Genomic DNA, 14,005 nt, shown 5'->3' with positions numbered 1-14,005 from the left:
ATCAGGGTTTAATCAGTTTGTTATGGAGAGGAGGAGAGCGGTGAAATCCTCCACTACATCAACTCTGTCTTTTCTTATTGTTTTTAAAACACCGTCTATTTGCTCCACATGTTTAATTAATATGAGTTTCCACATTCAGCAGCAGATTTATCCACCTCTGTGTTAGATTCAAACAACCTGTGTCATGATTCTTACAGTTGAGAGCTTTAAATATCTAAATCTCATGTATTTACTCTGAGTTAATTTTATTAGTTTGCAGTTTGATGTTTTATAGTTTACGTCAGACCAGTGGTGGAAATGAACATTTGGTTTGATACTGAGCTCCCTCCATGTGTCTGTCCTTCAGATGCTCGCTGTTAGCTTGGCTGGGAGGGTTGAAGAGCGTTCCAGCTTTTCCCTCTGTCTCTTTGTCTCTCGCCCTCGCTCTCTCCCTTTGATGTGTCGGTTGAGTCGGGTTGGAGTCGGGCAGGCAGCCACGTCCATCAGCTCCATCCATCAAGCAGTGGGCCGGGTGGCAGAGAGAGGATGACGGGCAGCAGAGAAGGGGCAGATGTTTCGCAGGAACTGATATGTGTTCACGTCCACGAGGGATGTCATTACGCGGCGGACAGAGAAACATGTAGCTGATTAGCGGCTTATTAAGTCAAGGACACTGGCTCGCAGTAACACACACCTCTTCCATTCTGGCTTGTGGTGCTGATGGCGTGCCAGTCACTGAGAACCTGAGTGTGTCAGACAGATAACCTCTCTCTCTAATTAACCGCTGCTCTGTTCCTAAACTCTGATAAACCAAAAAAAAAAAAAAAAAAAAAGCTCTGGAATAAAAGCAGCTTTTTGCCATTTCATCTGTATTTTCCCTGTGAATGCCTGAAGGGGAGAACTCAGACGTACAGAAGGTTTGTGGATTTATCTCTCAGAGAGCCCACACTGTGTTGTGCTAAGTAAATAAAGCAGCGTCTCCCTGAGGGCGTGTAAGGATTGTAGGAGTTGAAGAAAGTGGACAGTTCAGCGGAGAGAGGGCTCTAGTCCTGATCCAGGACAATGGCTAAATTGGTAATGTTGAGAATCTCATCTGTGCCCTGTGTCTTCTCCTTTAGGTGGATCTCCTGAACAATAAGCCCTGCCATGTGTTGTTAGGATGTGGATTTACTACAAATCACATCAGCCTTGTCCTTTCTTTCCTGTTTTCTTCCATTTCTCCTCCACTTTTTACCACTGTACTGTATACTTTATATTTATGTTTAATAGAGTATAGCTTACTGCGCCATAAATCGCAGCGATGTGTGTCTGCATTTCATGTGTTTTGAGTGGTGATAGCAATAAATGGTCTCAGGGTTATGACAACAGTGAAAAAATACAGGCAGTGGTGGACCATTTAATGGGCCTTGAGATGGTTTCACTCAAATATAATTCTGTTTCACCAACAATACACTGTTCTTTGTGAAAGAGAGATGATGTTTCCCAGGACAGTGCTGATACATGGAAACAGAACTAACCTCATGTCAGTCAACAGATTTTCAGAAGTGAACCTTATTACAACCTGGGTCTTGTTTTTATCATTTCATCCTTGTTGTATATTTTTATTTGAGCCTGGACTGGTTTTAGTCAGTGTGTTTACATGCATTTAAAAACCAGGTCACTCAGAGAAACAGGGTTACCAGGTAATCACCTCTACATCCACTGTAGTAACCTGGTGACTGTAACTCCAGGTCTGTAATCAGATTACTCCCAGCCTCAGTTTGGATCTTATTTGAACTGTATGAATGAAGAAGATTCAGCTTTCTGACTGAGCTTTCTCACTAATTTCCCTGTCTGCAGTCTTGTGTCACACACATGTGCACTTGTAAAAAACAGATTAGAGACCAGGTTTCTCTAATCCCCCGCTGTAACTCCATAGTTCATACTGCACATGGTTTTCCTGTGCACCAGGGTCTCCACCTTTGTCTGCAAAACACCTGACCCCAATACCTGTCCCTGCAGGTGTTGGTCCACGGGACGCCGACTCTGTGTCCTGACCTGGCCCCTCACTGCTGAGCATCTGGTGGCCGGTCTGGCTCCAGGAGGGGGCCCAGGCCAGCTGCTGCAGGTCTGTCAGGGTTTGTGAATCACTCCCTTGCCCCTCCAATTTGCCATGGGAGACCCTACCAGGGGCAGTTGTTCCCTCCACCATGTTAAGGTGGCGATTCTTGGCAGGGGGAGGAGAAGAAGGATGGATGTGCTCTCTTTCAAGTGAAGATGACTTGGCCAAATGTAGGCTTCTTTCTCCTTATTTCTGTCAGGAATGACGACTAAAACCACAAACTGTATAAAAGAATTTTGCTTTAACTTAAACCTAAATTAGACTTAAAAGAGATGAGCAGAGCTTCATGCAGCGTGCACCCAAACCTCCCCGCCGCCCGGCTAACCTGTCATTTGCATTATCAAAAACAAGCCGGCACGGAGGGAGACGTGCCTTGTAGTGTTTTTCCCCTCTCCTGACTGCCTACTAGTTTCTCTCAGTTATCTGTGCCGTCGGCTGGCAGTGGGAGCCGACTCGCTCTTGGTTTTTCTGCCATCTCTTCACAACGTGTCAGGTCCAGTTTAGCACTTGAAGGCAGGATGTGTCAGAATCGCAGCCCTCTCTCTCTCTCCGGGCTGTCTCACTCCCAAGGTGAGTCAGGCCTCGTCACCGCTCCTATAGAGACATAACCCATCACATGGCGCTGGTCGACGGCCAGCAGTTAATAGCCCTGTCGTGATTTGTCAGGGAAAATACTCATCTGCTGAAGAGTGCAATCACTTAGAGCAAGGTTAGAGTGTTTATGGGTTGGAGGGGAGGTGGACGGTCAAATGTAAATCTGCACAGTCACGGCATGTTTGGGCCTTGGCACAAAGTGGGCGAATAAAATCCTAAATTGATATTGACAGCTTTGGAGATAAGAGTTCAAATACAAACACAGTTAAAGCTGCGAGTACAAGACATGAATATTGTCAGGAATAGAATCTGCGGATGTGCTGTGGTGTCACCGAGACAAATCCACGCACATTCCTGCACAAGTCAGTGACTTTCTGTTTGTTTGTCCTCTCTCTAGAACGAGTTCCTGGCAGCCACGACTGAAAAGGACATCTTTGCCCATCTGGGTCTCGAGTACATCGAGCCTTGGCAGAGAAATGCGTAGGCCTGCTCCTCCCTTGCTGGATGATACCCTCTGCGTACATCAGTGTTTATCCCATCTGCTTGCCGTTCTGCGGCTCTCCTGTGATTCACTTTCAAACAGCTTTTGATTTCCATACACTTTTGTGTTGTTGTTGCTATTATTGTTGTTGTTGTTGTCTGGATTACATGCTGCTGTATGATTCATAATTCTTCTTATTGTCTGCTAGCGAGTAAACAAGCTCCTTTACCATTCACGGCTCGCCTGTCTGTAAGTGTTGTCTTCATAGGCAGGACACAAAGACAAATCAGTCAGAGTGTGCGTCGCCTGGGGTGCCTGCGAGGTGCAGAGGAGAGAGAGAGGGAGAGTCTGAAAGAAACACAGAGGGAAGCAGAAGAGAGAAGGGGGTGACCACAGAGAGAAAGGGAGGGTGAGGGAGAAGGCAGGAAGCGACGGGGAAGGGAGCTTTTGTTGAGCAAAATGTTGTAATCAACCTCCTCCTGGCAGGAAAGTGCTCGGCGTGAAGCTGAGCCAGGTCTCCGGGGAATTGAGAGGCGGGTAATGAGCTTCAAACAGAGGAGCGTTCCGCGTCGCCATTTAGCCTCCATTTAAACCTACGTCCACTGGAGATCATTTAGCTGGCATTCCGCTATCCAAAGACCCATAGCCTCCACTCTTGTTCCACAATGAATCCCCTTCCCCAGATGCTCGGCTGAAATTAGAGGCAATCAGCTGCACCGGGAAATCATGAAGAATTCAGACGGAAGGTAAATGAGTCCACTAACCACATGGATGGATCTGGGCGTTCAGAGCGACTCTGGCTCCAGTGCAGAAGGCATCCATTATCTTATTGCTTTGACTTTGGCTTATGTTTTATGTATGATGGTTGTTTACCAGGATTTGTGTCCTTATTTTTCAGCTGTACGGTGGCTCTGTAGGACGAGGATCCACTAATGAAGAAACTTTATTGATCCCTGCGGGCAGTTCGGGTGAGTCTGACTTCACTGGTGACACGACCTGCCCTGCTGTCTACACCCCAACCCACTTTCCCATGATGCTCAGCCTCTGCTTTCTCCCATGGTGCCTCAATGAGAGCAGAGACAGATGAGAGCAAGGCATTCTAGTGAATCACCCTATTTAAAGATCTTTAAGTAGAACAGTCCGGCACTTTGAGGACTTGACCCGGGCCTCCTCCCTCCACCCTTTCTTCTTTCCCCCTCTTGGTCTCTGTCTTTCTCTCTCTCTCCCGCTGTGCTGCTCTCTCTCAACCTCGCTGACACAAAACAAACTTTAAAGGCTCTGAGTTGCAGTGTTAACCAGATGGAGCGAGCCCCGACACCCTGCTCTCCTGGGTCATCTAATGTTTCCACTTTAAAAACTTTCTCTTTTTTTAAAAAACCAAAAAAAAAAATAGGAGATCTCTCCAGAGTAAAATAAAATCAAGCTGACCTCAATAAATTTACATTTGTCCTGCTCTCTTTTTCCTAATTGTTTTTCAAGTGCGAATGGGATTTCGACTTTCACATTAAATATTCAGCAGTGTAAAGGGATTTAAAGGCTGTAGCACTCAATTTAAGAATTCACACATTGTTGTTTTGGTCTTAGAGAATCTTAAACTGTTTGTAAAGCTGAAGAGCAAAGAATTAAGCTCAGTAAGGACAAAACATTTAATCTCCTATGGAGTGATACATTTACACGGTGTCATGGATTATTAAGTGAGAGCATCTTGTCTTTTAGTTACTGCATCTATACTGCAGGAGATTACCATGAATACAGCTGATTACACTGGAGCACTTCAACACTTAACCTCAGTGAACTCTGGTGATTTCTAATTATCATACAGACAATTGATTTGGAGAGCACGTTAATAAACTTTACGCACAGTTATAGTCTCACCACACACACTCAGACCCCGTCTGTGTTAACACAACGTTTTAACTCCTCCAGCCATTTTGATTGAGATTAAAAGAGCGACATACAGAGGATGATTGACCGTGTTGTCCAGTAGCATCATTAGCTGCAGGAGTCTGTCGAGCTGTGTAGCACAGATTATCATACTGAAAGGACAGGGCCTCAGAGTCCCAGGTGAGGTTTGAAGATGGTTTACAGAAAAACAGTCAAGCTTTTGTTGTGTGTGTGTGTGTGTGTGTGTGTGTGTAGGCATGAAAGAGAGAGCAAGTACACACATACACTGCTGTAGGTTAACAAAAAACGTCCCCAGCAAAGTTAAAAACAAACCTACTCCTCTGCTTTGCCTCTTCACGTCCTCTGACTTTTATTCGACTGTTTGAAACTCAGAGTCACTGAGTGCCTACCAGTCCTCCCTGATGTACAAACACTAAATATTTGGTGGAGAAAATGATTTAACTTCTATTGACTCATTACTGTACATTTCAGTGTCACCCTGAGAAATAGTTCAACTCTAAACCCTCAGATCGAACTCATTTGTTTATTCGTCACTCGCAGCCAATCACACGTGGCCATTCTCTATGCAAATCACTGGCTCCTCGCAGTCTGGCACAACACTTTTTTTGCATGCTTGATGTCTGAGGTCTGACTGAGATGACAGATGTGTGAATATATGAAAAATTGCTTGCAGGAATTTGCATAAAAGTGCTCGATGTGCTGACAAAAAATGTATTTTGCCATCCAATCAGTTTTCATTTCTACCTATGCAATCATTTCCAATCCCCAGTTTTCCCTCACTGACATTCCAGCACCAAAAGCCTTCAATCATCGCTGTCTGACACCCATTCTTTTAACTCTGCCGGATCCATCATGGCACAGGAGCTTTATATTGACACCTCGATGGTCTATAGCAGCCGGGTCTCACTCATTCTGTGTCTCGCAGCATCGCAGCCTCACTCCTGACCTTTTAACAAGCATGTGCACAGGGACGCGTTTATGGATGGATTACTGACTGACCCCCCCCAGGCCTCTGAGCCTGTTCCTGGCAGACTTAATCAGAGCCTGTGTGTAAAGTCACTGTTACCATTTGTTACTGGAAAGTCAACAAAAACGACTGCAGTGAGACGTAGAATGACCATAAAGAGACGCAAAGTGGTTACAAAGAGGCACAGAATGACCATAAAGAGATGCAAAAGACCACTTATATACTTAGAAACTCTTTACACCAAAAATAGTGTTTATATGCAGGTTTTTTAAGTAGTAGTTTAATAAGTAGTTTTTCTGGTGCATCATGTGCAACCTCATGAACGCACCAGAAAACAGGTTTAGTAAAGGTTGTCTCACAGCTCGTCCATGGATACACTGCAGCATGAGATGGCGTAAGGTCTTTCTGCAGCTCTGACAATTTGTCACTGAGGATAATATGAGGTTGATTGAGAGAGCTGATGATACGGGGACGGTTTGCATTGATAGGAAGTGCTCAAAGATTAATGAGTGGCTCTTTGAGGAGGACGCATGGACCTGGGGGAACATGCATCAGCCATAAAGCTGCCCCAGAGACGCTCTGGAGGTGGAAAATGAAGTGTCACTCCTCTCAAAGTTATGTGACAAAAGGTCATCGATGAACGATGAGTGAGTAAGTGTGTAATGTGAATAATTGCGTGGACACATCACTGAGAGGTGAGAGAAGCATCTGTGAATGAAATGCCAAAAAGAAGCAGAAAGCTAGATCAGTCTGATTATTCTCCAAACCATCAACGCAGCGAAGAACATCACAGTTTGAGCCACTGGCATATCTATCCTTTCATGTCAGCCACTGAAAAGGAGAGGACCAAAATAGATCGGGACCAAACACTGATAACGTCTGAGCCGAGCTCCTTCAGCAAACTTTTTCTTGTATTGTATCCGAAGACAGTGATTTATTGGCTGTGCTGTAGGGGCTTGAATGCATGTGTTGGGGCCAGTCAAAGCCAATGGGGGAAGGTGACAGAATAAGGACACTGTGTATCCTTGCCTCTCAAGGCCTGTCACAACGTCAACTCAGCCGGAGAGAAGTGAAGGCGACGCACGGCCGTGGCCGGCTCTGAAACAAAAGAACAGAGAGCGAGGAGGAGACTGAGCTCTGAGACGTCGGCGTTAACCAGAAACAAAGACTCATCAAGTTCTCATTGTGACCCTGTCACCACCTATGGGCTCTGCACAGATCTACTTTTGTTCACCACGTTAAGAGAGCTGCAAAATGTCTCACAGGCACAGTATGTAAATCTGTCAAAGGAAAAAAGAGGAGGTGCTGTTTCATTTTCATTCTGCAAAACACACGGCCTTTTAATTTGCTTGGAAACACACACGTGATGTGTGTGATCAGTAGAGATGTTCTTCATGGATGTCACTGTGACTTTCAGACTCATTCAGTCTGACGACTACAGAGTGATGTGTGTGAGAAAAATCACACACACGCACAACAAACTTTAATTTGGGGTGACCTGCTCGGCTCATGATAAATGACCTGCATCCCTGAATTCGAGGAGGGCGGACAGTTTCAGGGAGTGCATGTCCTCCTCCACAGGTGGCCGAGGAATGAGAGGAAGAGAGGAGGAGGATGAGGAGGAGGAGATGAGCCATCTGCTGCAACATGTCACCACGCTCCACTCCTCCCTCTGCTTTCTGCTCTGTGGCAGAGACAGAGTCCGAGCTGTTTGTATGAATGTGTGTGCACTGTTTTCTTTACAGTGGTTGTATGGTTGCATGTACATGGCACAGCTGTAATGGAAATTGTGCAGTGTACTCCACCTCCTGCATGGTCTTACCTGTCTGTTGGTTCAGACCATGGTCATCTCTCACCTTGACCTCTGCACTTCCCTTCACACACAGTGAAACACTTGGAAATGGTCAGTGCTGCGTCTGGTCTCTGATCAGCCTCGAAGGTCACATGTCACTCTGCTGCTCATTGACCTCCCCTGGTTAAACATGGCCGCCTGAATCAAGTGCAGCGCTCTAACGCAGCCTGAGGAGAGAGAGCTCTGGGTCTGGACTCAGTCGTTCAGGCCTCTGCTCCTTCTCAGACACCGTGTTCCTCCGAGGATCGTCGTCTGGCATCACCATCCCTGCACACGAGCCAATCTCAGTTCTGGTTTGTGGAACCAGCTCCTAAGTCCTGTCAGACCTCCTCACACTTTACCTTATTCAGCAGATTTAGTGTTTAGTTCTCACTTCACGGTCTCCTGCTGCTCTGAAGCGTTCAGTGTCGTCCCTCACCTGTAACTTCCTTTGGATAAAAGCATCTGACAAATGAGGAAATGTAGATGTGAATGTAGTGAATCTCTCCAGCTTCATGTCAGTGCAATACTGAATTACTGACAGACCTGTTAAAGAAAGGCGTGTACAATGCTAATGTCACCACTCTAACAGTGTGTAGTGTTGATATTTACTGTATCATCCTCTGAGAGTTTAAGACTGAACTGCATTCATACAGACAGAGCCTGTTCTTTTCCTTGAGAGTTTCAGGGAGCATGTGTGTGTGTGTTGCTTATCAGTATCACACTCTTTGTCCACTTTGCTTCTGTTGCTGTGCTGTGTGTGTGTGTGTGTGTGTGTGTGTCCTGCGGTCAGTCTGTTCATCTTTCAGCTATTTCTAACCCCCCCCGTCTCTCTGTGCTGAGTCCCAGTCTCCTCAGTTGCTCTGCCTGCTATTCCAGATGGACCTGCTTCCATATCAGGCTGCTAATGAGGCGGCGCTGTTCATTCTGTGGCTCTTTGAATGGAGGGCCAACCATTTAACCCTGCCCGGCGCCCACCCCGACCCCCATGTATTTTTAGGCTTCACCTCATTTCATGCTGAATAAACACCTACGTCTGGCCACCCTCGAGGGCCGGGCCACACGCCGCCCCGATGGATTGAGTAAAAAATGAAAACATAAAGCACTCGGCAACAGTGGGTTGACAATATCCCAGCAACGTATTGCCTTCAGCCTCTCTGGATAAACACACACTTGTCCATGTCACATCTGGAGGGTTACTCGACTGTTTTCTTAGTTTGTGCTCCATCTTGGATTTCTCACTTGTTAAAGGTGGTGCTGTGGAGTTTATCAGTAAATCCTGATATGTAGGATATTTGCTGTAAACTGAGATCATTGTCCTGGGTGACTAGGCAGCCTCTCTGCACTTCATTTTACATTTTTTCCTCCACTGGTTTACTTCAGTGTGCAAAATGGGAACAGCTTTGATTTTCCAATTAATGTAAAACTCATTTCATTTCCACTGTTATCATTGCATCATTTCAGACTTAGATGAGCTTAAAATTGCTTGTTGGTGGCTGTGAAGAGCTGCTGTGAACTCCTCTGTCCTCTTCATAACAGACAGAAAGACTCAGGCTGAACGTCTGAAGGTTCATTCTTGACCTTTGAAAATGGACTTTCTGTGGAACACGAGTACAAGAGCAAAGACCCTGGAAGGGAGACTGAATGAGCGCCGCCAACACACATCATGAGCTGCCTGCAAACATCCAGACCAAAGGCAGTGAGAGAACAAGGTGTTTGCCGTTTACCAGGAGTCAGTGGAGAACTGGAGAGAAGTCAAGCAGGCTGGTTTTAAAGGCAGTGGTGCTGACAGGGCTGAAGGAAGTCACTGCACCCGGCCTCAAATACTCCTGCAACTTCTCATTTCAGATCTTTAAATGGTGCCGAGTCTTTATGCTAAGCTAAGCTAAGCTAACTGGCTGTTGAGTGTAGCTTCTCAGACATAAAATGTAGAACTGCTCCTTTAAAGGAGACGACTGAAACCAGATTGAGGCTGTTACTGAACAGTCATGTGATCTCTTTTTTCATTAGCACTCATTGTGTCAATCTGGATGATTGCTCCTGTTTAATGGATTTAAAAGAGGAGATGGATGTTATCACCGGGTGATTCCCAAGGCATCTTTAATTGTCAGTCTGCCACAGAATGAGTCTCTGTCCTAATTTATTTGACTTAATTTATCAACACGCCGTCTTTCCGTTCACAGGAGACCTGCTACATTTCCTACATTTAAACACAGATCACAGGGTAAACCATTATATTGTCCGTCGACTAGAAAAACGCAGGTCTGGTCTGAGGCTGCAATCAAACAGGCAGAGCGATAAGGGATCAGACAGCCGGCGGCAATCAGCCTCCTCACACTTTCCTCTCATTCCTTCTATCTCTTTTTCTTTCTTCTTGTCTGAGGCTCATCTCCTTGCTGCTGCTGATTAGCATAGCAGCCAGAGCTGATGATATTTTGTTTGATGGTGAGTCCTAATGTTATCTTTGAAGAACTGAAATCCTTGGCTTTACATTTTCTAATGACAGCGTTTATAACCCATCTCTCTCTCTGTGTGTGTGTGTGTGCGATGTTTCCACCAAACAAAGTGCAGCCTGGAAACAGGAAGAACTGATGAGGGATGGGATCAATGGTGTTCTCTGATACTGATCCATATAGAATTCAGCAGCTCAGGAGACGTCTCCGTGCGAGGACAGGGATTTTCATTTGCACTTCCCTGCACAGCTCGGTACAGTCTTACTGTTAACTCTGATACCTGTCGCGTCCAAGCAGCAGCAGAATATCGATTAAGAAGATATTAAGATATTAAAGGCCTGGTTCACCCAAATACATCCAATACAGTTTACCACAAACAACACTGCCTCCTCTCCGACTCATAACTTCACACACATCTGGTTACAACTCTTTACCGAGCGCTAAAACAGAAGCTGTTCAGGTTTATGTTCTGTAACTGTTCATCAGTCTTCACCAGATTCTTTGTGCAGTCCTGATGTTCTACAGGTGTTTTTTTTGTTGTTTTTCTGCATGATCCAATATTGAATCCTGGCGCTGTGAGCGACTTGACAGAGGCGAGCAGAGAGAGGAGCTGAAGGTAAGGACCGTCTCCAAGGTGCAAATCGTCAGGGGAGAGATTCACTTTCTCATTTTTCATCCGAGCCTCTGCTCCAGCTTTTTAAAGAAAATCTCTCCGCGCTGTCACTGTCTGTATTTCTGCCTTTTCTATTTTCACTACTCGTTGACTTTACTTGAAAGCCATTCAAACACTAATTAATTAATCAGCTGCATGGTTAAAATATGACATTATGTTCCTGTAGGTATCTGTGTGAGGAGTATGAGAAAATGATGTATTATATTTTGTGATACAAACAGATGATTGTGTTGTGTTACATCCTTTGTGGTGAAGGCCTTGCCAGTATAAGGTGCAGGATAAAGCTTTTCAGCAGGAGGATTTGGCTGCACGTATTCACTGTCAAAGATGTTTTCACACTCTTTACAGAGAGAGGAACAGCTTTTATAGTATTTTCTCTGTGGCAGAAACCTTTCACAACCATAACAGTGTTTCCTTTACAAAGGCCCAATGTGCTCGTCTTGACTTCTATCTGTCATTATAAGCGTCAACAGAGCTTTGAACATTACAGGCCCTTGACTCTGGGTCTGCAGGCTACACAGTGACAGCTGGAGGTAATTCACTTTGCTTCATTTTGCTCAGTGTTAACGGCTCGTGGGATGATAACGGCAGCGCGAAAACTTTAATCATATTCCTCTGCCTTCAAGAGAGATATTGCTTTTTCTCACAGTTTATTGGGCGGGTAGGGGAGGGGTGTGTGTGTGTGTGTGTGTGGATGGTAGGTGTCATGGGCGGCCGGAGGACATGTATCATCGATCTGCTACTCGGGGCTTCCTGTACATGAGGTGGCATTAAAATGATCCATGGCCTCTTTCCCGGGCTAATACCACTGATATTGAGATATCACAACGCTGTTTTCTGTTCCTGGTAGCGGGCGGAACACGCCCACACCAGCAGAGCGTACACCACACACACACACACACACACACGTAACACAGGAGGAGAGCGTTCTTCCACAGGGGCTGAGGTGATAATCTAATAGGGACATTTGTTTTTGTTTCCCGCTCATTCCTCGAGCCTCCTCTCTCCTCTTCAAGCTCCGAAACAAAACCTTTTTGTCTGGGGCCTGCTGCCTCTGCTGCCTCTGCTGCTGCTGCTCTGCTGCTGCCTCTGCTGCTGCCTCTGCTGCTGCTCTGCTGCTGCCTCTGCTGCCTCTGCTGCTGCCTCTGCTGCCTCTGCCTCTGCTGCTGCTGCCTCTGCTGCCTCTGCTGCCTCTGCTGCCTCTCTGCTCTGCCTCTGCTGCCCCCCCCCCCCCCCCCCCCCCCCCCCCCCCCCCCCCCCCCCCCCCCCCCCTCCCCTGCTGCCTCTCCCCCCTCTGCTGCCCTCTGCCTCCTCTGCCTCTGCCTCTGCTGCCTCTGCTGCTGCCTCTGCCCTCCCTCCCCCCCCCCCCCCCCCCCCCCTGCCCCCTCCCCCCCCCCCCTCTGCCCTCTGCCCCCCCCCCCCCCCCCCCCCCCCCCCCCCCCCCCCCCCCCCCCCCCCCCCCCCCCCCCCCCCCCCCCCCCCCCCCCCCCCCCCCCCCCCCCCCCCCCCCCCCCCCCCCCCCCCCCCCCCCCCCCCCTCTGCTGCTGCCTCTGCTGCCTCTGCTGCTGCCTCTGCTGCCTGCTGCTGCCTCTGCCTGCTGCCTCTGCCTGCTGCCTGCCTCTGCTGCTGCCTCTGCTGCCTCTGCCTCCTGCCCCCCCCCCCCCCCCCCCTGCCTCGCCTGCTGCTGCCTCTGCTGCCTCTGCTGCCTCTGCTGCTGCCTCTGCTGCTGCCTCTGCTGCCTCTGTGTCGTATAAATAACAGTTGAACGACAGCAAAACAAGTGTAACACACACCATCTGGTTCTCCGCTGGTGTCAACCTCAGTCACAGAGACAGGCAGGAGCAGGAGAGTAGAAGAGGAGAGGGAGGGGATTAGATGATCAGAATGGCATCTCCCCCTCCTCACCTCTACAGTGATGCCACATGGAAGCCAACAAAGAATCATACTGAGTGTGTTTGTGTTTGAATCCAGCCTCACTCAGCTGAGCTGAATGTGAGGTGGAGGGTGTATCTGCAGGTGCAGCATGCATTATCTGCCATATGTAGAATCACTTCTGGCTACAAATCAGATGACTCATTAGAAATCAGTCCACATGCAGGACGTGGGCTGGAAGCGAGCTGCCCACATTCAGTAGACTTTTGCACATGAAGCTCTGAGGGTTCGGTCGTGTAGATGTCCTGCAGTCCTGGCAGACGATGCTGTTCTTGTTGATTTGTTTCTGCCCTGTTATCTCTGTTTTGGCTCCATCACGTTAAGATGTCTGGAAAAGGCCGGAGCTCATTGCTCCCCCTGCGATCGTCCTCTAATATATTTCTCTGATATCAGCCAGATAGTTTTTCATCACTTCCATGAACCCTGATCGATTCTTTGAGCAAAGCATGTTCCATTACCAAGAATTACTCATCCATCGATGGGCACGGGCGAGAAGGGATATTAATCAATGTAACCTTTGTAACTAACAACCTTGTTATTCTTTCAAAGCCAAACAAACTGAGAATTTAGCTTTGTTCAAGGCTCATCATTAAGAGTGGTGGAGAGCAGACATTATACACGGCTATTGATCACGGGTGAAGACAAACCTACACAGTCAATATCCAATGAGAAATGCTCCTTTTTATGACTGCATCCGTATCAGTTCTGAGAGATGGAGGTGGAGAACAACAACACAACACTTAGTTATTTACTCAAGTGTAGTTTGAGCTTTTATGTTCGACTCAGACTTAGACAGACTTTATTGATCCCTTTGGGAAGACTCCCTCAGGGAAATGAAGTCATGTTTGTGTTTAGAGCAAATTCAGATTCAAATCCTCATTCTTTCAGCTCGTAGGACTCCAATTATCTAATTTCATTTATTTATTTTTGCTAATGACACCATTCTGAACGTGGTGATTTGACCCTTTTAAAGGTCGTCCTGCTTGCTGGTTGGGTTTTTAAATCTTGTGACATAAATGATGTTTAATGACCTGTGAGGAGGGTCAGGAGTTAATAGGCAGCGAGGGCAAGTTCACAAAGCCTTAAAAT

The 14,005-nt window shown here is 47.0% G+C and overlaps 1 protein-coding gene across 2 annotated transcripts in view; it reads left to right on the top strand.

The window, feature by feature from the left end:
• Positions 1-4,024, top strand: part of dntt (deoxynucleotidyltransferase, terminal) — a 69,956-nt gene extending 65,932 nt beyond the window's left edge. For both annotated transcript variants that reach the window (XM_051076561.1, XM_018681090.2), the window contains one exon: positions 3,072-4,024. In XM_051076561.1, the coding sequence (XP_050932518.1) occupies positions 3,072-3,158 (87 nt within the window). In that variant the 3' untranslated portion in view covers positions 3,159-4,024. The remainder of the gene's footprint in view (positions 1-3,071) is intronic.
• Positions 4,025-14,005: the final 9,981 nt, after the last annotated feature.

Source organism: Lates calcarifer, linkage group LG16_LG22 (assembly GCF_001640805.2).
Source record: "Lates calcarifer isolate ASB-BC8 linkage group LG16_LG22, TLL_Latcal_v3, whole genome shotgun sequence".
Taxonomy (NCBI): domain Eukaryota; kingdom Metazoa; phylum Chordata; class Actinopteri; family Centropomidae; genus Lates; species Lates calcarifer.
This window is presented reverse-complemented; position numbering and strand designations above follow the sequence as displayed.